The sequence below is a fragment of the Amblyomma maculatum genome, chromosome 7 (assembly GCF_055883805.1).
Source record: "Amblyomma maculatum isolate TAMU_Amacu chromosome 7, ASM5588380v1, whole genome shotgun sequence".
Lineage (NCBI taxonomy): Eukaryota > Metazoa > Arthropoda > Arachnida > Ixodida > Ixodidae > Amblyomma > Amblyomma maculatum.
This window is the reverse complement of record NC_139350.1, coordinates 100,294,808-100,319,141: the sequence shown is the minus strand read 5'-3', so window position 1 is coordinate 100,319,141 and position 24,334 is coordinate 100,294,808. Positions and strand designations below refer to the sequence as shown.

Here is a 24,334-nt window from a genome sequence, read left to right as displayed (position 1 = left end):
CCGCCTAATGACAGCTTTGTTTTCTTATCGACTTTTAAACAGTCTGCACGTGTCTCATGCGAGTGAGACCGGCGAATTTAGTGTCAAGCCCATGCAGATACCTGCAGTACTTTAGATTGAATCGAGAAGGCCTGGTTCATTATATCGTACTTGACTCGAGGATTAAGCAGGTTAAATGTAGCATTAGCAGCGCACTGCATGATGATTTGCTTTAGACTGAGTGCACATCAACTCTGGCCCAGACAACCACGCACAAGTATTCCCCAAAAATGAGGTCACGCCGACACTATTCGCCGCGAGATCGACCTAGAGGTGGCGCCACCGTCACTTCGGTAGTGTGGATCGGCAGTCGGCGGCGCTCGCAGAAACGCACGCTGCGTAGGTCTGCTTCCGAGTTTACGGCGGGTTTGTTGGCGATGAAAACGTGTCTTCTACAGTATTTCTGCAATATTGCAGAAAAATATCCAAGGATTTCGCCAATGCAGCAGAAGAAGAGCGGATTTTAGGAAAACAAAGCACGAAACCACCAGTCTTCTAGATTTACTTTGCACGTTTCTTGCGCTGTACCGCGCACACGCGCCTAATGCTTGGGCCTGCCTAATGACAGCTTTGTTTTTCTTATCGACTTTTAAACAGTTTGCACGTGTCTCATGTGAGTGAGACCGGCGAATTTAGTGTCAAGCCCACGCAGATACAAGGGTCGTGCTCTGACCTGCAGTAATTTAGATTGAATCGAAGCAGCCTGGTTCACTATATCATACTTGACTCGAGGATTAAGCAGGTTAAATGTAGCATTGGCAGCGCACTGCATGGCGAGTTGCTTTAGACTGAGTGCACTTCAACTCTGGCCCAGACAACCACGCACAAGTATTACCCAAAATGAGATCACGCCGACACTATACAGGAAACCTCGCAGCACAGGAAAGCTGATTGTTCTCGTGTACAGCGCTGAGTGGATTGAACTTGTCGAGATGCTTTTTGCGGCCACTGTCATAGAATGTGATAGTGTATTAACACATGCGCCACTAACTGTAAATGATTTCCTGAATCCGAGGAAAGTATAAGGGATTTCTGATCTGTGTGATGTTAATATATAACGGTAAATTAGTAAAGTAATTATTCTGTTTTGCAATGCGAATAAATTTCACCCTGTGAGAGAACTTTTACACACTTGACAAAATTTACAATAATCAGCGATTAATTTTCAGTAGCGTTAAAGTGCAAGCTACGAATTACTCGCTTCGAAGACATCGTTATAAACTGCGCATGGGCACTGTCATGTTCTGGGAAGAGATTTTACAGGCTGAAAATTTCTTTATCACTAATTATTTAGCAGTGACTAAATCTTATGTGAAGTAAAATATTAGGGTTGCTTCCAAAACAGATGCCGGATATAAAACCATTCCGAAAGAAATGGAGGTCATCTTATCATGCGACTATAAAAATGTATTTATTCCCGAACTAAACACTGATATTTAAGCCCGCATGAAGCTGTTTTACTCTCCTTGTCAGAATTGAAGAGTTTTGTCGGAAGACAGCACTTCGACGAAAAGGGATTATAATAGGCTACCAGTAAATTGATCTAATTGTATTATGTAATATTTAGGGTAACAATTAGGTGCAGGGAATATGTTTCCCAAACATTCGATCATTTCTCTAAAGCAAAATTTGCTCAATAAAACTTTTACGGATGCACAGAAGCCTTCAACAACAAAAGAAAAGAAATGCATATTGGCTCGGGTTTAACGCATGAAAGTGACATCGGCTATGACGAATGATTGCAGAGGCTGGTTTTGGTGTCGTTTTTTTTTTTTTTCATTATTAACACCACATTTACCACGTGGGATTGTTTATTGTGCAGTCAAATCCCACAGCAGAGGAACGCCTTTCGAAACGGTTGTAACTGAATCCCCCGTTCTCGAAATCAGCAGTCGAGCGCCCTTACCACTGACACACCGCGACAGAGGTTTAAAAGCAAAAAAAAAAAAAAAAAAAAAAAAAAACTCACACAACTCTATCGTGCATATAGATGGCATAGCAGGCATAGAGTGGTCTTTTCAAACTGCATTCTGCTATATGAAGCAGTCTGCAGTGGCACATGTTCTAGTAGCTGCGGTATTCCAAACAGAAACGGGAATATGTGATTTCTGAGCGTTTGCATTAACTTCTATTGACGGTAACGACCTGTTTTGCTTTGACAAGGCGGTAACGACAGTGCCACTTCGTTTGAGACATTGCATGTCAAAGGATATCAAGCGTCGAAGACCGCGATGGATGATGTCCTTATCCAAGCATGACATGCTCGATACGGACAAGTATATATATTTTTTTAATGAAGCGTGGGGTTATAGACTGTTCATATTTATTTTGCAAGTGGCATATGGGTAAGCAAAAGCTCACGGGAACTGTTTGTCGCAGCCTCTGTCGCAGCCTCTTATAGGTTTATGTATGGTTCCTGGCATTTCTCTATGAGATCTAGCTGAATAACGTTTGGATATAGTTGAAGGCCCCATTGCCATCAGTAGGGAGGAAACAGTGGTGTGAAATAGTTTTTTTTTTTTTAAAGAAACAAAACAAGCTCAGTGCAGTGACCACAATTCATATGCATTCAAGTGTCTTGGTTAAGATGTTTAGCGTCCGGTCTGGTAAAGCTTGATATTGGATCTGTGGTGTACTCACTGGCAGGATGTTGGTAGCTTGTCTAGCAGGCCATCTGACTGCATTTTTGCTCAGTGTTAGGGCTTGTTCCTCTTCTATTTAACACCTTTCACCATCAGTCCGAGTCTGTTTATTTTTTTTACAATTGGACAGGCCATGTGGCCTTCTTTCTTTTTTTTACACTCTGGGGCATCCTGAGTATTGTACTTTTTTTTTAAAATCCTGACATGCAATGATATCGCACATTCCGAATGCTGTGGTAAGTTGAGCATTGTGTGGTGTCTGTCTCTGCTTTTACGCTGCTTATTGGACCTCGGCAAAATTGACGCCATCACATTAGTCATTCCTCACACTACATGCTGCCGCGCATCAACGTGCTGGCTTGTCTTCATGCTTGCATTTTAATTGCGATGCGGAACCGCATGCCTCAGTGTCCATGCTCGGTTACTGCTGCACCCGAATCATTAACGATTTGTGTTGCTGATGCGGCACGCTGCATGAACCGGCCCGTGAACCTGGCCCTGCGGCCCGTGTTGGCGTGCCTGCTAGCCTGATTCCGGTTTGCACAGTCCCTACGTCAATACCGGGACACGCGAGAGGCCTTTCCGCACCTGGCCAATGCCACCAAGTATGCCACCACTTTCTTCGTCGTGCTCTTCTCTACGTTGTTCGATGTCTACAGGGGTGAGTTTCGGTCGGCTTTCTCCTTTTTTTTAGCGGCAGTGAATCTACTTCATGCACTTGCTCAGGAAAAGAAAGGAAGTGGCTGTCTGTCTGCTTCATGGAAATCGTTAGAATGGTGATGGCTTTGGACTGAAAGCTCTTGATCAACACAACTTCAAGATGCATACAGAGAGACTGTACGAAGGCTTTGCTTCACAGTTTTGTGTTGGTTTTCTTCAGTGAGTTAAGGTCTCGGGGCAATAGCAGTGGCAGGAATGTAACTCCAAACTGTGCGATGTATGCTGCTGCAGTTGAGTGTATTTTGATGGTATTGCCCCATGCTAAGCCTGAATGCAATTCCAACCAGTTACGAAAGCCGCAGTTTGTGCTAGATAGTGGGAGCTGTTGCCTGATGCAGAAAGCATGCCTCGTGAACTTGGTGCCCTATGTGGGTCTAAACAGATGAGGAAGGATCTAATTAGGAAAGGGAAGATGCAGTAACAGTTAAAAATTGAATTGGGAAAGATGCGGAGAGGTTGGACACAGGGCAATGACAGTGTTGACACGCGCTACACTTTCTTCATGGTGCGATACGTACCTTTGCTTGTTTTGAATGGATTACAAAAGTAACTGGCAGGATGCAACCCAATTTAGCTTCTGCTTACTTTGCGAAGTGCCATCAGTGCACTGGTTTGTTGTGCATGAATTTTTTATCTGCTGTGCAATATACTGAAGCCAGCTTTATCTGAAGCGAACATGCAGAGCACAGCCAAAAAAAAGTAAAGAGACCCGCCGCTGTGGCTCAGTGGCTCAGGCACTCGACTGCTGAGCCCGAGGACATAGATGCAATCCAAGCCATTGCAGCTTCTTCGTTTCATTGGAGGCGAAGTACAAGGTATCCGTTTACTGAGCGATGGTGGTGCAATATAGCCACATGGTCAGAGTTAATCTGGAGCCCTCTGCTATAGACCTTTGCAATGAGGGCCTCAGTCGCCATATTGCTCGCTGGGCTGTTGTATGCGCCTGACATCAGCACGGTGGAAGCAGCAGCAGAACCGGTTTGCAACAGCCCAGGGAGGGGGCGTTTTGACATTCTCCTCGCCCGATACAAAGGTCTATAGTGGTCCCTCATAGCCTGAGTTAGTTTAGGATGTTAAACTGCACAAACCAAACCGAATAAATTGATCTAGCACGGGAATAACAAGGGTACTGTTTTGGTACCCTTTTCTTTTTGTCTCTTGCTATGTTCTGGGCTTCTCCACACAGGTCAATCTCAATGTGTGTGTGTGTGTGTGTGTGTGTGGACTACGCATTTAACTATGAAAAGCAAAATAATATGGAGTGATATTGAAAGACCAAGCGGCCACGAATTACAGACGCTAGCGCCAAACTCCCCATTATAGGATTATAGCGGGCGGGGGCGCGTAAAAAATGGACTTGACGGGGAAGGCCGTATAGCGGACTGGTCCAAAAAAACGGTGCGCTGAAGGGGGTGTCGGTAGGCTGCTTCAAGCAGCGCGGGTCGCGCGCTCGCGTGCGCCCGCGCCCGGGAAAACGCTCTGCCCGTGGATTTTCTACCGCATCATCCTTCTGCCGCGGCGCGACCATGCGACCGGCTCGCGGCAGGAACAGTGTGAGAAAAACCACAAACATAGCGCTTTCGAGGGCGCAAGCGCTCGCGAGCGTACCCGACCACAGCAAGAAATAGCACAGAGAACAGCAGATATCGTTTCTCTTTTTTATTAGCTGCACGTGAAACAGAAAATGAAAAGATGCGACAAGGTATCCCTCACACACGCGCACTTTACATAGCTAACAGTTTACAGTAGCGTTATGTGTTCTGCGCTAACATTGTAATCTTGCATGCTTGCTTTATCACTACAAAAGAACCCAGTTTGCAGGCACTGCTTCTGTCAGCATGTGTACAGTTGATATGAAATTAAATAAATGATGCACATATTCATTCTACGCATTCCATACGATCAAAGCAATGTAGAAACATGAGCAAATACCTGCGTTCTAGTTACCTAGTGGTTGGTATTTGATGCAAGTAATCACATGTCACTGCGCTATACATAACCAAAATGCATGATTAAAAATTTACACTACCCTTCCTGGAAGAACCGTCTTCTTCGAAACGCACGTCTCTCCACAGTACATGAAGGTAACAAGTTCAACAACACGAAACACAGCGGATATCGCCGACTGTAATGGCCAGCACAATGAGCAGACGAGATGGGTCCACGGAACTGGAGGTGCACGCAGACAAGTCTCTCGTCTCACGAAGGGGCGAAGAGCCAGCAGGAATGAGATGCACAGAGTAAAAGAACCGCGACGAAAAATCGCGACTTTGGCCAATAAGCCAACACGCAGAGAATTCACAGCGCTAGGCTACGCAGACGACCGACGCAGACGACAGTTCTAATTCAAAACGAGCGGAGTCGTAACGGTTGCAGCGGTTCACGCGACGAAGCAAGCCACGCAGCGCAGTCGGCGGCGCCGTCAGTGCGAGGGGAAAATTTAGGCGCGAGGGAGAAGTCCTCCTCTCAGCTTTTTCTTTCCTCCTTTAAGTGCCCCTGACTTTCCGCGGCCTGGCCGAGTGGTGGAAGACTGTGCGCCGCCGATAGGGGGTGTTTGGTGGCAGCTACTGCTTGTGTGTGTGCTTGTGTGAGTGACCTATGTGCGCGTGTGTGTGTAACTCCGCAACTCAGTGTGTAACTTTTTTTTTCTCTCTCTCTTTTTTTTTTTTTTCCCCACTCTGGCCGGATACTGTGTGAGTGTCCACCCGCTTCAAAGGGCATGGCCACCAGTTCATCATCATCATCATCAGCGTCGACCGGCTACGGAGCGCGAAGATTGAACACGAGTGGGCCGTCGATATACGGGCTGGAGCGGCCGCAAAACTCGATGCCGGCGAGTTTATTTTAAGTAGGCACTAAATAACTTAACCGGAGGCGGTTTTGACGTGCCCTGTGCCTGTGGGTGGCGGCGGATGCCTACGCGTTTGCGGCATCATTACGCGCACTATGGGTCTACTGTTGCGTGCCGCTCTGCAAGTCAAGCGGGCGAACATCGACAGGGACCTTACAGAGGTACGAAATCAGTGGCTCAAGAACATCTCGCGGCAAGCCAAACTTAAGCTATGAAGCTGCACCAGCTTTTAAACATGCTTATAAGATCGCCTTACTCGAGCATTCCGGGCGACGGCGTCCGTTGTAATAGCGAGATCATTTTAGAAGGAAAGGGTTGCGATCATCAGCTGATGCTGTAAAAGTAGAGTTTCCGTTGCATTCAGTCCGCAAAGTACATTTCTGTTATGGCACTACTTGCTTTTCAGTGTCAGGGAAACAGCCCTGGATTCCAAGCGACAGGAGCACGGTGTGTAGCCTGCATTTTAAGCAAGCTACACACCAACAATTTTGCGAACGGAAAAGTGGCATATTTATACGTGCAGCTCAAGCATGACACTTATCGCCAAATAACCGCTGAGAACCCAACACGAGGAAGCCAGGTGGCAACATCAGGATACCAGACAAGATATTTCTAACCCAAGCAGATAAACTAATTATAGAAACGAAAAAAAAAATCGAAACGGAAGGCAGGCCAACTCTTAGCAAAATCAGTGTGGACCATTCGTAGCAACAGCTAAGCAAGACATGAGAAGCAAACCAGTCCAGACCCTAAAAAACGAAAAAAAAAAAAAAAAAAAAAACGAGGAGGAGGAAAAACTTTATTTAGCCCTATAATTTTTGGCGGTTTTTGGACGTCTTCAGAGATGTCTGCTTGTTGTATCCACCCCGAGAAAACAATTAGCAAAAGCAGTGTAAAAAAGGTGAAGCAAAAGCAGTCAGAAACCTAGAAAAAACTTAACCAACAACAAAAGACGAACGTAGCAAAAGCAAAGTCAAACAAAAGAGGCAAAAGCAGTCAGAAATCTAAACCAACAACAAAACATGATCTTAGCAAAAGCAGAATCAAACAAAAGACGCAAAATCGGTCAAACTTAAAACAACAATAGCAAAAGACGCTCGTAGCAAAGGCAGAGTCAAACGACACCTAACCAAACAACAGAAGCTAGGTCGCTAAAAAATTCAGGGCTTAAAAGTCGGTCAGTATATAACGTGACGGTATGTGGTTAGGTGTGCTGTTAATTCATTTCTTCGTTCGTTTGACTCTGCCTTTGCTACGAGCGTCTTGTTATTATTTAGGTTTGATTGACTTTGCTCCTTTTGTTTGACTCTGGTTTTGCTTCCCTTTTTGACTATATATTACTTTTGCTACGATTGTTTTTTTTTTTTTTTAAGGTTTTCTGACTGTTTTGCTTCATTTGTTTGACTCTGCTTGAGCTACGAGTGTTCTTGATGGTTTAGGTTTCTGACTACTTTTGCTTTTTTTTGTTTGACTTGCTACGATCGATCGTCTTTTTTTTTTTTTTCGTTGTTGTTGGTTTAAGTTTTTGTCTACATGCTTTTGCGTCTTTTTTGTTTGACTCTGCTTTTGCTACGATCGTCTTCTAATTGTTGGTGGTGGTTTAGGTTTCTGACTGTTTTTGCCTCTTTGTTTGACTCTGCTTTTGCTATGTTCGTCTTTTGTTGTCGGTTTAGGGTTTTTTAGGCTTCTGACTGCTTTTGCTTCACCTTTTTGACTCTGCTTTTGCTACGATTGTTTTCTCGTTGTTGTTTTTTTTTTTTTCGTTTTTTAGGATCCGGACTGCTTTGCTTCTTACTCTGCTGTTGCTACGAGTGGTCCACACTGCTTTTGCTAAGAGTCGGCCTGCCTTCCGTTTCGAATTTTTTGTCTTTTCTGTTAGTTTATCTGCTGGGATTAGAGATATCTTGTTTGATATCCTGACGTTGCCGCCTGGCTTTCACGTGTTGGGTTCGCAGCGATTATATTAGGCGACGAGTCTCGTGCTTGAGCTGTACGTATATGCCACTTTTCCGTTCAATAAATTGTTGGTAGTGTGCGGATGTGGTGTCCCTTTCTTGTCCAGTGTGTTGCGCCGCCGTTTCACTACAGTTATTGTTCACAAGCTTATTATGCGCATGACAAGAAACGGAAGGGGGAAACGCCGAGCACGCATATTCGGCAAATATTTAATTGCACAGCCTGCCTGCGCAGATATCAAATACGGAGGAACGAACGTGCACGGGAGACTGCTCCAACTGGGCTACTACCAACTGAAGCAACGCAACCGCGTCCGTCGAAAGGACGACGACGGCTGCTTCGAAGATGTTTCCGCGGCTCTTACTCCCAATATTGTCACTCTCATTTCACTGCCTTTATCTTACCGCAGCTATCGCTCACGAGAAATAATGGTTCCGCAAATCCTCCCGCGGAACTCTGCGCCGCTCGCTTGCAGGCACAGCCGGAGCGCGTGAAACGCTGCTCTGGGGGTGAGCTTTGGCGGCATCTACCGGCTGTTTCGGTCCCTACTCAGCGGTCACGTGGTATTTCTTCGTCCGCGCGCTCCCGTAGAGAGTGGCACGATGCGCAGGTCGCCCATTATACAGTAGGTCGTGTCCTAACTGCCTCCGCATGAATACGCGCGCTATCGCGGTTGCCGGTATATGTGTGGGCCGATTTTTTGAAGTCGTGGTGTTGTCGCGCTCTTGAAATCGCTTATTTTTTCAAGGTGTAACGCAATTTTTTATTTCTTTCAGGTGCCGTAGTATTGGAGAGACTACATCATCGGGCCAAAGTCCGCAATCTTGGAATCGAGGGCTACCTGGATGCAGTCAATGTTTGGATTATGTGCCAGTATGCGTTGCCGCTGTCATTGTGGAATAAAATGTGTATACATGCACCTGCTGCGTAACTCATCCCTAGAAAATGGAACATAGCTGCCCTCTCCCTTCAGGTGTCCGGAGAGGTAAACACCCGCAGCTACTCGATGAGACCGAAATTCCATAGGGCCTACGAAACCAAATAGGAAGCCTACTGGTTTTGTAGGTCTATCAGATTATTGACAGCTATGGGTGTACTAGCATTACAGACCTATCTGTTTTATGCCATAGGACCGGTAAAACCATAACCTATACGACCATTAAACAATTGACCTATAAAACCAATACTCCAGCAGACCTGTAAAACCAATAGGCTAGGATACCCATAAGACCAATACTCTGGCAGACCTATAAAACCAATATCAATAATCTGATAGGCTATTAGTTTTGGATTTTTTTGCTAGGGTTGGGAGGTGGTAGTCTAGCAGAGAGGCATATGATGGACCTAATCCAGGACACATACTCTTTAGCATGCAGTCATATGTGAAAGGCCAGCCCACATAAAGTCCCACTCAGCCAAGTCGGAGCGTGTGGCAGTGTGCCTGATCCAGAATGCAAGGGTCGCAGAGGGTTCGATTCTCATATCTCAGCCTCCCATCTGAAAGATCTAGATGGCAGCTCCCGTGAAATCGACCTTGCCACGTGATCGCGTAATGTCAGGCAACCCACTGACCAATCAGAGCCCGGTCTTGCGAACCACCAACTACCACCTACCTACCACGTACTGCCATAGCCATGCCCACGACCTCCTCTATAAAGGAGGTCGTGGCCATGCCAGTGATTCTTCTCCGACAGTCCGAAGCCGGATTTTGCAAAAAACTCGGGCAGGTGTGGCAGCTTTCCCTCACGTTGGCTGTCGTTGAGAACAAAAGGCTCTGGATCGAAATACAAGACCTTGGAGAGAAGAGTGCTACGAATGCTCCAGAAATTTGTAAAACACCGCAGGAGCCCCCAGCGCTGGTGATGGAGGAGGACAACCTACCCGTCGGAGGTCGGGCGAGTGAGTGAAAACTTTATTGGATATTTCAAGGGTTTCGCGGTTGTGAAGCTTCCGTCATCTTAATTCTCTGGCTCTGGCGACTTGAGACTTCTCGTCAGCAAGGGTGGGCCCCTATTCCAAGGCTCCACTGAGTCGAGCTGCATCAGTCGCGTGCTGCACTAAGGCCCTTTGGGTCGCGAGCTCGCCGCTGGTGAGCAGACTCTCCCATTGCTCCGCACTCGGGTCTTCGTGTTGGTGGAATGCTTTGTTGCGTTTGCATTCCCACGTGATATGATAAAGTGTATGATAAAGAGCATCTGGCAGTTGCATGTTGTTGGCAGCCGGTGGGAGTGCGCGGCACGTGCAGACGAGGACAAAATTGATAAAGAAATATGGAAAACTCAATGCACGAGGAAATTGCAGTAAGGGAAGTGTGCGTGATGCAAAGCCCACAGGCAAGCGTTCGAAGAATAAGATGCTGTGAAAAAAAAAAAAAAAAAAAAATCAACTTACAAGGAGTAGGATATCAAGTGGCCAGTAAAAAAAGCTTTAGAGCCTCATCTATCAAAACTTCACGTTTGCGAAATTAAGATCGACCGTAAATTACAAGAATTTGATGAATAATGCTCAATGAGCCTAGACTGACGGACAAGTCTGATACCAGGCAAACTGAGTCAGATGACAGGCAAGCATGGCATCAGACTAAAATAACGTCACTCAATTGAAAATAATGGCCCTTATCTGAGAGAACTTGCAGCTATAAAATTATGGCACAGTGTACAACACAAGAAACACAGAGACAGTTACCATACACAACTTACGGCGCGATGCTGTGGTACACCTTACAGAGTTTTAAATGCTGTACATTTCATTTCGAATGAATGTACTAGTCACTTTCTATGAACCTTTGGCGATTTAATTTTCTCTCTATTTTCTAATATTTTAAACGAAATTGCCTTACCTTATAACCAGCACTTTTCATTGTTATTTTGCCTGTTTACTTGCCTCTTCATGTTAATTTGCCAGTAATTATTTTTTTCTGCCATGTGCTTTATTTTTCTTTTTACTTTTGTAGTGAGAGCTGCATTGGCCACAGTCTCTCGAAAAAGGAGGAAAGGAAAAAGAAGGAAGAAAAAAAAAAAGACTAACTCGATAGTTGGTAGAGACAAACAAAAACAGCGAGTTGCTAGGACAGAAAGTAATGTTCATTCGAAAGTTGTGACTGCGGTGTGCCCCGGAGTTCCGACGTAGAAACGTCATGCCACTAGAAGTCATCTACACCCGAATGAGGATGGTCAACGACGAGAGGCAAGGGGTGCTCATGCATGAAATGATTCCCCTATGACAAAGCTAAAGCCATAAGAGTAAATTGCTATGTGCAAAGCCATGTCTTTACTTTCAAGCCGAACCTAAGCGTAGCCATGCAGGTTGCACTCGCTAAACTCTAGGTTTAACCACAAGCTAAACTACAGCAAATTTTTTGCTTGTTTTGTGCAACTTGCACACACTTTATCATGTCCGCTATGAATCACTCTGCCGCCTTCACATGGGTCCAGATTCAACCCTTTGTAGGTTTTTTGCTTGCCCCCTTCAACATTACACCTGTCCAGTGGATGTTGATGCTGAAATAATTTTGACTGACCTGAATACGGAAAAACCATTGTCATCATCTGCAAAGATTTTAGAAGCAAATGGAAATCCTTGACGAGAGGCCAGATATGACAACATTGCAGGATGCTAATGTGAAATCTATAAACTAAGGCCATAGAGTACAAGCCAAACTAACAATTCGACCAGCATACGTGTACATAGGACAGTACGGCTTTAGCAATAGACCAAGAACTCTGCTGAAATAGAACGTTGTTTATTCGTATTCTCCCGTGGTTGAAGGGAGCCTGGTTGGAGGAGCCTGGAAACTGGGCAGCGTCGCAGGGGAAAGCTCGATGGGTCCTGCTGTACAGCACCAGAGCAGCGGAACTGTAATTCGTGACCAACCGAGCCAGTGTTCATCGAATGCCAGGAGCTGCAATCTGAACAATAAAGTGGTGCGGGTAAAATCAATTATTTAACACTTAACATATTGCAAGACCCTAATGTTGAACCAAGAGAGCCAAGGTGCAAGCGCAATGTGCCACATCAAAAGAAGTGCCAGAGCACTGCAGAGTAAAAAATGGAAGAATTGTCAGCCCTGACATGATGCATCACTTGTTGAAAATATACCTCCATTTTTTTTTTTTTTTCAGAAATATTTCTACATTTTTCTGATATAACACCACTTCTGGATAGATACATCTACACACTGCATGTTACATATTGATGCATGCTACTAAATTTTTACTTTCTCATGATTTGTTCTTTATCACCAGATTTTGACTGATAACTATTGAGAAGTTAGGGACTCCTCTTCATAGCTAGGGCTAGGGCCATTTTTCCCCACTTGTCAGCCATTATTTCAAATAAGAACGATTCTAAGCTTACTCCTCATTACCAAGATTTCAAATTGTCTATATTGTTGGGTGGCAACTGGTTGCATTTTGGCCACTGAACATGAAGATAGGAGTCTCACAGATACAAGAAGCACTTCTGTTTTTGTATATTCTCCCATGGGAGTATATACAGGACTGCTACAATATGTCATCCACAAGAATAATGCACAGTGCAAAGCTAGTCTAACTAGTCTCACTCAACAAACTATGATCAACACACCACCAGAAATAAACACCCACACTCTTCTGCTGCTTCAAACATCAATCACCAGCTCACTGCGTGAGGCAACCGGAAAGAGCAGCAATCTTCAGTGTGCAGAAATGCTCAGCAAGCATAGGTGCAGACGTATTGCCTTTAAAGCTTTTCGTGTTGTCTATTTGATATTAGCAGCTGCAGCATGCACAGGCTGGCAGTATATGCAAATGAGCTTCCTTATAAGCAAATACTGTTAATTCCAACAAGGAAGGCATGATTGTAATCAGAACAAAACAGAGTGCTTAGTTTACTTATGTCCATGTGTGTACATAGTTTTGAAAATTGGCATTTGAAAATAACCCCTCCACTATTAAGATCACAGATGAAATTTTCTCCAAACATATGTTAAAATTACAAAAGAATGCAAAAAGAAGATGTCATTGGTTGTTGGAGTGCTCCCACATGACAAAGGAGCAAGTATGAGAAATATACATTTAGAAATACAACCTTAACACGACACCCATCCAATGCCTCTTTGCCGAGCCACAGAACAGCCAACAAAAGCACCATATACACAAATCAAATCATGTTTAAAAGGATGCACATTGCACACCAACTGCACACAGCCCGTTTTTTGTTTACACCGGCTCAGTGGTAAGGACGCTCGGGCTTAATGAAGGCAGGCTCCCATGTAGTGTGCTAGATAGCAAAAATTAAGCCAGGGAGGTCTCGAGGTGTCTAGCACATTCCTCACTATTTAAGAGCTAGGGGTCTTGAGACCCCTCGCACTCGAATGTATAAGGACTGCATGAATACAAAAGCAGGTTGCTATCCTTGTTAGTAAGTACTTGTCAGAGCACATCTTTGCTATTCTTTTGGCAATTTCACAATAGAGCCATTTTTTAACCTCTGCCAACTATACCGGTTCGGCAAATTTCTAATACCTCCAATGGTCCTATGCTACACTAGTGTAGCTGGTATAGGTTAAAAATGGCCCTAGTACATTTTAATAAGAGCCATTACATATTTTCTAAAACCCGATGAGAAAATTTTCTACCCTTTGTATAAAACGATGCGTGAAGGGGGACAATTTTTTCACGTTGGGCGGACAGGATCACATGACAAGGGTGACATAGAATGATGTCACGGAGCAACTTTTGTAATAAATGCTTTCTACCACCACCTACTACGACTACGCACTGCCCTCTCAACAAGTTTTTGTTTATCTCCTCTAGCCCGACGCTCCGGCGCTGTGGTTCTTCTGAGCAGGCTTTTGGTTTTCGTTCGCCTTTTCCCCTCCTCTCCTTGCTGGCGGAGATAAAGTGGTCTCCTTTCCCGCTCTCCCTCCCTCCTAAATATATGCTGGGCACAGCTTAGTTTCTGAAGCTCGAATAATGACCTGCCATTTTAAATGAAAAGCGGAAAAACTTACAAAAAGCACGTTGGCAAAAGACCTTGGCTTCGCTGCTCGATTTGTGTCATCGCTCATCTAGAGCGCTCACGCAGAGCCGTGCTTAATAGAAAATTCTGGTGCACCAACTGGATCACACAGAGAACTTGTGCTCGCGAGCAGGCGAAGAGACCTATGAGCAGCATGGGTACAAGCTCCTTGCCAAATGTAAAGCATCCTCAAAGATATTTCGCTTAATCTGCTCCGTGTATAAGAGCAAAACGTGGAGAGCTGCGACTGTCATATGGTGTGGCCGTCACGGAAAAAGCATAAAAAGGAAAGTAACCAAGAATGACTGCATTGATCGATCGATCCTCAGCAGCTTTTCAGCAAACTTGAGCAAATAAATGTTAGAGAAATGAAACAAGAAAATTTTATTATCTGATTACTAATATTGAGTGTGACTGCTGAGCACCACACTGCCGAGCACACCAAGGTGATGGTGCCGCCATCACACGGCTTTTTCTCCCTTCACCTCAAACATGCACATGATACTATGTTTGGAATAAAGTGGTATTGTAAAATATGAATCTAATATAAGGAGCAAAATACTAAAGGCATTTGCTGCACCCATCTTTCTTTTTTTCGCTTCGCCACATTCCCATTTCGAGGAAGCGGAGTAAACTTTTGCCTAGTAAAGGCACCTGCCTCCTGCTTGTCAACGTCTTCGCGCAGTTTTACCTTGCGTAGTATGAACCAGTTTTAGTTAGCATATGTACGTGCTGAGCCGCAAGCGTAAAGAATAACTTGAACAGAGCGCAATTCCCGCATACAATGTGAAATAAACAATGTGCAGTCAACAACAGGAACACGTAGAGATTTTCAGAGCGTGCATGACACCTCTGAACCACTTCGCCGGTCGGATGAAAAAGTAAGAAAATCAAAAACCTTTGAAGGCAAGGAAGACCAGGACAGCAATGCGTAGCCGTGACATAGGTTCTATGTCGCCCTTGTCATGCCCTTCCTCCATGTTGTCAAGTGATCCACCAGTCACTTTCTATCCCTATCTCCCATTTTACCAGTGCTCGAATCACTATAGAGACCCCCTCCGATGGAATCAGACTGGTGAGAATTTGAGCACTGGCTAAGAAAAAAAGGTCGAAAATATATGGAGCCATCCACTACAGTGTCCCTCATGGCCTGAATCCTCATAGCAGAAGACTGCTGTCACCATGCAGCTGCAAACACCACACGTAAGCGGGTGCACCGATATCGTGACGTCCTGGGGCAGCATGAAACTGCAAGCCGGGTTGGTCAGGCCTATGCAAGGAAAGGCAAGGCAAGGTGGGAATGGTCAAATAATAAATACTGCAGCACAGATACACATAGGCTGCAATTTTACTCTTCTCCGGACAGGCGGCCAATAAAGTCTTGGCAGCCAACTGACCAAAGCAACCGGGCAGTTTACTTGAAAAACATGAACAATCTCCAACTTCTCATTCCAATTACTGCCATCTTGAAATGAGAGTGCTTATAAATATTTATGCCTGCAACAAAGAAATTTTAAATGTCGAATAATTTTGGCAATGCAGTTGGATTATTCCAAGTTGAAAGCAAACGATCAGATCCGCCACCATACTGGCACCCAATAGTCGGCCGCAGAAAGACAAAGAGGCCATTTTTTTATACTACAACAGAAATTTGAAACCAACAAGGTTCAGCGTGCAAAAGACAATGAACACCGTAAAAATGAACCAAGAAATGACACAACCTAAATGAAGGTTGACAATGGCGAACTACTCCACTGCTCTCACTATTCAAAGCTGACTTCGAGTAGGTACAGAGACTGCCACAGATAGATGCACTAACCTGCGAACTGCCTGGATGTTTAGTGTAGAATGGGTGGGATACTCGTGATGTGTTTGTAGAATCTCTGCAGCAGCTGTCACACGGAGATGACGAGCGTGACGACATCTGTGAAGACCCCGATGGCACAACGAGAGCCTGGGACTGCAACTGCTTATTTTGGGGGGCCTTCGAAGTGCTGCATAGAGTTGCCAGACAGAGCAATGTCATCTCCACTTAATTCTTGCTACAGCATCCCTCTGAAAACCACACCTAGCTTGTTTTCACAAAAACCTAAGCAAGAATGTGGTCTAGTTTCAGCCAGCCAAAATTAAAGACATGCAACTAAGCACACTGTTCCACCTGCACATTAGATATGAATATATGAATACCATGTCCACCATTTCAACTCGTGCATTTCGAAAAAGTAGCCAGACCATGCTCTCATTGTAATGCATAGTGGTATGTAAAATCTCGGTGATACGAATCCAGTTGACACAAATTTCGGGATGATACGAATTCACGAAATTCCCCGCCAGAGTGCATTGTGTATATTGCACAAAATTTCAGATGCTCCGAACACTCTCCCGCGCCACAACTGACGATACAAACGCCCAAACTTCGACTGCAACCTTGAGTACTACGCACCGCTCGTACATCATTGACTCCGCGATCGCCAGCCGTGCTGTATGCACGCATCACGAGCAGTCTGTGGTGATGCGTGGTCTGCACCGGCAGAGTCAAATCCGCCTCCCTCCGCGTACTTCTCGCGCCGCGTACAACATGACTGCAGATTGCGACATGTGGGCAAACTGCTCGCGGATTGCGATGGCAGAGCAGAGATATGCGGTCCGTGTGCACATGCCGCGTACGCCGCCGACACTAGTGTAGCTAATAAGCATTGGAGGTATAGGACATTTTCTGCACCGTTGTAGCTGGTGTAGATTAAAAAATGGCCGTAAAGTCAACTTTCATTCAGCTGAATTCACAGGCTGGGCCAATGACGTCTTGGCAGCCATGTTAACTAAAGTGACCGGCAAATATTGTAGTTTACTTGAAAGATACGAAATTCCCCAACATCTCATTTCATTTACTGCCGTCTTGAAATGCGGGTGCTTATAAATATTCATGTCAGCAGCGAAAGGTTTTTAACTGTTGAATAATCCCGGCGATGCAATTGATTTACTCTAAGGATAACTCATGCACATTCACTTATATGTAGGAGCAAGACAACCTACTTTAGTGTTACGTGGCGGCAACCAAGAGAGGACAGAGGGAAGATGCTCGATAGTCGTGAGATCTCTCGGGCTCTATAGTGGGTCAGATGTCAATGCTGTCTGCGAGGAGGAAGAGGAAGAAAAAAACATTAAAATTCGAGGTATGCAGGTCTCCTGTATCTCCGCACGATCCCACTCGTGATGAGGAAAATTAAGCCCAACTAAAGTAGACTGATGCTTCGGCCTATTACTCAGTTCCACAATGGTGGTGTTTCGCTTAGTGGCCATGGCAGGTAGACTGCAATATGTTCCTTTCCCTGAATAAGAGTGCAATGTTCTCTTGGCTGCCATGTTCCCAAAGCAATATCGCAAATATTCCAGTTTACTTGAGATGGATGTAGACTCTCCCTCAAGTTCTACTTTTAAATTTTGCCGTATTTAAATGCAGCTGCTTAATTATATTCATATCTGCAGCGAAGCAATTGTGATCATTGGGTAACTATGGCAAAGCAGTAGGATTAAAAGAAAACAGCTGAAGCTGCCACCAAACAAATTTCTACACAAGAAATGCAAGTCAGAAAATCCCATCCTCAATGTGATCAGTGCATGCTCCACAACATATATGGTCATCCGACTGTGAGCATAGCGTCACGAGTCAGAATCAGGTATGGGGCTCAATAACGTCCCTGCTGCATTATTTCATGAATACTGTTATCAAACTAGAATGGTAGCGTTTTCTGACGTTTTACAGTATATTGTAAGTTCCAATATTCCTACTGTTTGTTCATTTGCCATACCTACAGCATCATTACAGGCATCAGTAAAGAATTGACGCAAACAAAAACGTGTTTAACAATTGCACATATCGCAAAAACTAATGGTATGGCGCAACCAGAAATAAAATAAAAAGATTTTATATTAGCAATAAAACATTTGTATTCAGCAAAAGCAAGGGTCACTAACAATAAAAGCAAACCAGGCAATAGCTATTAAACAGGGCAGCATGTAAGCTCTCATTGGACTTTTTGGAATTTTGGTTTTAGTACTCACACTGGAGTTTTTTTCTTTCTATTTATCTCCTAAAGATTAGCAACCTTTTTGGTAATATATGACCTATTCTTAAAAAACGTCAATTTGAGTTTATTGAGTTAAATTTACACTGTTTTGCAATGCAGCAAGATGATGTCTTGTGGTCGCCCTTTTTCTTGCATAGTGGAAGCACGTATACTCTTTGAAATATGTTGAAAAATACATGCCAGGTACTAAATGCATGCACAATCACTTCCATGTAAGAGCAAGACAACTTACAATGTACTGTGGTGAGTCATTGTTATGTGCTTGCTGTCTGTGAGGAGGAGGAGGAGGAGGAAAAAGCATTATTTTATAAAATAATTTGAGGCACGCAGGCCTCCTAGGTGTCTGCACGAACCCATTCGCAATCGCAAGATCTAAGCATTTATGTTACGTAGATTCATTATGTATGCGGCCCGGCTGACGACTATTTTCTGCCTGGCATGGTCAACTGACTGCAGTGAGGTCTCTCAGTCCTCCCAGGTTCCAGAGGCACCGGCAGGGTGGAGGGAGGAGACGCAGAGCATGATGAAAGAATGCGCGTAAGGGCAGCCTTGGAGTGGGAGCACAGAGTGCATATGTGGGATACCAGCTTAAATTTTGAAAACAGAGCCGGTGGTCTTGGCAGCATTTATGTCTGCAGATGATGCCAGATGTGCTTTTAGAAAGGAGATATGGAAGTTATGCAGGGCTCCCTTTTGATACGTACTACCTGTCTACTGTGATCCGCCTCCACTTTGATCGGAGTATGTTTAACATCTAGTTGCTACGGAATTATATGCATTGCTACTTTGCTAGCCAACCTCAATGCTATGTTTTCAGTCACGAAACAAATTTTAGTGCCATTATATAATGCATTTTGAGAATTATGTGGCCAATGAAAACAGGTATTGTAGAACGAACAGCAGCCGTTCGGTCCCATAGCCAGCCCTGTGCAAGCTGCCGAAGGTTTTACCTGCTACTGCACTCCATGGCATGATTCAATATATTGGCAGTTCACTTTCAGCAAGCTGGACATTCTACAGTTAAGCGGTAAACTTATCGCCCCTACTGAATCAAGATGTTCACACCTCAAAAAAAAAAAAAAAAAAAAAAAAAAAAAAAAAGAGGCAACCTAACAGGTGAAACATACGTCGACGCATCAAGTAGTAGTTAGGCTTGGGTTTCGTGCTGCAGTGGTTACCGCAGATTGCTTAAAAGCAGGAGGTTGCAATTTCGACCCATGCAGAGTTTATCTTTTTTTTTTTTTTTATTGCTACTAAATCATATTTACTGCAGACCGCTTTCATTTTTCGATCACAGCTTATATAACCCAGCAACCACTACGGCAAGTATTGGGCAGTATTTAGACTGCCCATAACCATGACTGGCAAGGCCCATCTTCTGGAGTGAAACAGAACAAAAAATAAAACGTATCTGCCTATGCTACTATGAATTAAGGCAACAAGTAAAAAAGGGAGGGGCTATGAAAAAGAGAATTTCGCATGACAGAAAAAGAGATAAAAGAATTAAGAAACTGAACAGTATAATGACACAAGTAGAGAGTGAGAACGAGAGAGCAGAGTTTGTGGGAGGTTTCGCATGCTGTGTCGCTAGTGGGACACAGCAGTTAGACGTCCATTGGCCGACAGCCATCTTGAGAGTGATGCGGTGTCAACACAGACTGTCAGCCAACTATTTCCTTCGGCGCAGTGTAAGACAGACTCTCACATCAGGAAGACACGGTGTTGGCAGACCGAGTCAATCATGTCATGCTGGTGTGACAGGTCCTTAAGATGCCTTGTATTTAAGTTGTACCAAAATCCAACTAAACGGCCCAACTTGGACTGGTGCCCTTGGGCCCAGTACCCAAACACCCTTACCACCAAGCTATCAAATTAGCTAGAGCACTTCTAAACCTTGAGAAAAGAAAAACAGGTGAAAAACGTAGAGGGTACTATTCAGACAGGTGTAGAAGAGAAAAAGAATCAAAGAAAACAAGGCTGCAGCAGCTTCTCTCGCCATTACAGACATGAGTACCACAAATAGTTTCTGCCCTCAAGTCTTGCCAACTCACTAATAGATTACACCAGAAATTTGAAACCAAGGTTCAGCGTGCAAAAGACAATGAACACCGTAAAAATGAACCAAGAAATGACACAACCTAAATGAAGGTTGACAATGGCGAACTACTCCACTGCTCTCACTATTCAAAGCTGACTTCGAGTAGGTACAGAGACTGCCACAGATAGATGCACTAACCTGCGAACTGCCTGGGATGTTTAGTGTAGAATGGGTGGGATACTCGTGATGTGTTTGTAGAATCTCTGCAGCAGCTGTCACACGGAGATGACGAGCGTGACGACATCTGTGAAGACCCCGATGGCACAACGAGAGCCTGGGACTGTAACTGCTTATTTTGGGGGGGCCTTCGAAGTGCTGCATAGAGTTGCCAGACAGAGCAATGTCATCTCCACTTAATTCTTGCTACAGCATCCCTCTGAAAACCACACCTAGCTTGTTTTCACAAAAACCTAAGCAAGAATGTGGTCTAGTTTCAGCCAGCCAAAATTAAAGACATGCAACTAAGCACACTGTTCCACCTGCACATCAGATATGAATATATGAATACCATGTCCACCATTTCAACTCGTGCATTTGGAAAAAGTAGCCAGACCATGCTCTCATTGTAATGCATAGTGGTATGTAAAATCTCGGTGATACGAATCCAGTTGACACAAATTTCGGGATGATACGAATTCACGAAATTCCCCGCCAGAGTGCATTGTGTATATTGCACAAAATTTCAGATGCTCCGAACACTCTCCCGCGCCACAACTGACGATACAAATGCCCAAACTTCGACTGCAACCTTGAGTACTACGCACCGCTCGTACATCATTGACTCCGCGATCGCCAGCCGTGCTGTATGCACGCATCACGAGCAGTCTGTGGTGATGCGTGGTCTGCACCGGCAGAGTCAAATCCGCCTCCCTCCGCGTACAACATGACTGCAGATTGAGACATGTGGGCAAACTGCTCGCGGATTGCGATGGCAGAGCAGAGATATTCGGTCCGTGTGCACATGCCGCGTACGCCGCCGACACTAGTGTAGCTAATAAGCATTGGAGGTATAGGACATTTTCTGCACCGTTGTAGCTGGTGTAGATTAAAAAATGGCCGTAAAGTCAACTTTCATTCAGCTGAATTCACAGGCTGGGCCAATGACGTCTTGGCAGCCATGTTAACTAAAGTGACCGGCAAATATTGTAGTTTACTTGAAAGATACGAAATGCCGTCTTGAAATGCGGGTGCTTATAAATATTCATGTCAGCAGCGAAAGGTTTTTAACTGTTGAATAATCCCGGCAATGCAATTGATTTACTCTAAGGATTACTCATGCACATTCACTTATATGTAGGAGCAAGACAACCTACTTTAGTGTTACGTGGCGGCAACCAAGAGAGGACAGAGGGAAGGTGCTCGATAGTCGTGAGATCTCTCGGGCTCTATAGTGGGTCAGATGTCAATGCTGTCTGTGAGGAGGAAGAGGAAGAAAAAAACATTAAAATTCGAGGTATGCAGGTCTCCTGTATCTCCGCACGATCCCACTCGTGATGAGGAAAATAAGCCCGACTAAAGTAGACTGATGCTTCGGCCTATTACTCAGTTCCACAATGGTGGTGTTTCGCTTAGTGGCCATGGCAGGTAGACTGCAATATGTTCCTTTCCCTGAATAAGAGTGCAATGTTCTCTTGGCTGCCATGTTCCCAAAGCAATATCTCAAATATTCCAGTTTACTTGAGATGGATGTAGACTCTCCCTCAAGTTCTACTTTTAAATTTTGCCGTATTTAAATGCAGCTGCTTAATTATATTCATATCTGCAGCGAAGCAATTGTGATCATTGGGTAACTATGGCAAAGCAGTAGGATTACACCAAGATGAAAGAAAAACGCTGGAGCTGCCACCACACAAATTTCTACACAAGAAGTGTAAGTCAGAAAATCCCATCCTCAATGTGATCAGTGCATGCTCCACAACATATACGGTCATCTGACTGTGAGCATAGCGTCACGAGTCAGAAATGTCAGATCAGAATCGGGTATGGGGCACAATAACGTCCCTGCTGCATTATTTCATGGATACTGTTATCAACCTATAATGGTAGCTTTTTCCGACGTTTTATGGTATATTCTAAATTCCAATATTCCTACGATGTCGAACCAGGTTATAACGAACACGGATACAGCGAATTATCGGATATAACGAAGTAAAAGCATAGTTTGGCTGTGCTTTATTTCTATGGGAATTCTGTATAACGAAATGAAAAACTGAAAATTTGACACTAAGTCGGTTATAACGAAGTATATTTCGTATTCACACGACTCAAAATCCGCAAAGCAAAAAAAAAAAAAAAAAAAACATTTTCAACACACTAAATTTCGGTTTTATCAATCGCCTCCACCTGAAATGTGTTTGAATCACTCGCGCTTTCGCACGCCACGCCATCTAGGGACCGCGAGTGAATCTAGCATCAACGGCTGCCTGGCATGTGACCTGCAAGTGATCGAACCACCGCCCACGTGCCCCTGCCCCTACTTTTTGCCGACCCGCGCGTGTGCTCACTTTCCTCGAGGTCGTGCCGTCGTCTTGCAGCATGGCGGCGCCGAAACGCAAAGCAGTTTCTCTTGAAACAAAGAAAAATATTCAGGGCGGTCGACAGCGGGCGAAAGAAGAAAGATTGCCGCAGACTTCGGCATTGCGCGTAGCACTCTGTCAACCATATTGAGCGCAAGGCAGAAGATGGAAAACGTGCACTCTGCAGGCGCCGTGAAGAACGACAGGAAACGCGTCAGGTATTGTCACCACCAGGATGTTGAAGATGCCTTGTTCGCGTGGTTCAAGGACGTTAGAGCGCGCAGCCTGCCTGTGTCTGGTGCCGTGCTTCAAATGAAGGCAAGAAGTCTCGCTTGCATCTTATGCCACGATGACTTCTATGCAAGCAGTGGCTGGCTGCAGCGATTTAAAGACCGCCACCAGATTGTTTGCCACACCTTGTTGGGCAAAGAAGCAGCCGTCTATGTAGAGAACTGCGAGAAGTGGGCAGAAAGCTTCCGTATGCAACTGGATGGCTACGAGATGCGCGATGTCTACAACGTGGACGAGACTGCGCTTTTTTTAAGCTGCTCCCGGAAAGGCCACTCGTTGCGAAGAACGAACTGTGTCGAGGAGGCAGGAAAAGCAGACCGCGTCACCGTTGTTTGTGTCAACATGGATGGGTCAGATAAAAGGCGGCTAACTGTTATTGGTAAATCTGCTCGCCCCAGGTGCCTGCGCAACGCCCGGAATGTCCAAGCGGACTATCGCTCGAACAAAAAGGCGTGGATGACGTCACTCTTTGAAGCATGGCTGAAGGCCTTCGACACAGACATGGCAGAGCAGCGCAGGAAAGTGCTTCTTATATTGGTCAACTGCTCTTGCCATAAGGTGTCTATACCACTTGAAGCGGTCCGCCTAGTTTTTTTTGCCGCCAAACTCGACCTCAGTGCTGCAGCCATTAGACAGGGGCATCATTCGCTCACTAAAATGCTGCTACCGAAAGCGATTGGTTACGCAGCTCGTATTTGACATAGACAGGGGCATGTCAACGGCCATAAACCTCAAAATTACGCTGGACATGCTGTACGGTGCATGGAACGAAGTGGCACAGTCGACAATAAGAAATTGCTTTGTTGATGCTGGCCTAGCTCCATCCACCAGCGAGACTGAGCCCAACGACGCCCACGATTCTGAAGGTGAACGGACAATTTCGACGAGACGACATGGCGTCAACTGGCGGTTCCGAATGTTACGTTCAAGGACTTTATTGCTGCCGATGACAACTTTGCTGTGGCGCCCGAATTGACCGACCAAGAAATTGTCGATCAGCTGCTTCCTACAGATGATGCTAGGAGCAGCGATGAGAGTGAAGAAGGCGAAGAGCGAACTCTCAGCAGCACCGGGGCCGCCGATATGGCGAGGAAATTGAGAAGGTACCTTGAGAACCTACCTGTGGCCAAATC

At 44.9% G+C, this 24,334-nt stretch overlaps 1 protein-coding gene across 16 annotated transcripts in view; it reads right to left on the bottom strand.

Annotated features, from left to right (window-relative positions):
• Positions 1–24,334, bottom strand: part of LOC146184121 (uncharacterized) — a 54,095-nt gene that overhangs the window by 18,253 nt on the left and 11,508 nt on the right. For 7 of the 16 annotated variants that reach the window (XR_014708835.1, XM_084609279.1, XM_084609273.1 and 4 more), the window contains one exon: positions 20,533–20,709. Coding sequence is in view for 15 of the 16 variants with exons in the window: in XM_084609273.1 (XP_084465399.1) it covers positions 20,533–20,709 (177 nt within the window). In the remaining variant the exon portion in view is untranslated. Of the gene's footprint in view, positions 1–11,882; positions 12,117–16,027; positions 16,203–18,528; positions 18,566–20,532; positions 20,710–21,707; positions 21,807–24,334 lie in introns of those variants that run through there. The other 9 variants (XM_084609277.1, XM_084609278.1, XM_084609280.1 and 6 more) reach the window with 5 other exon arrangements.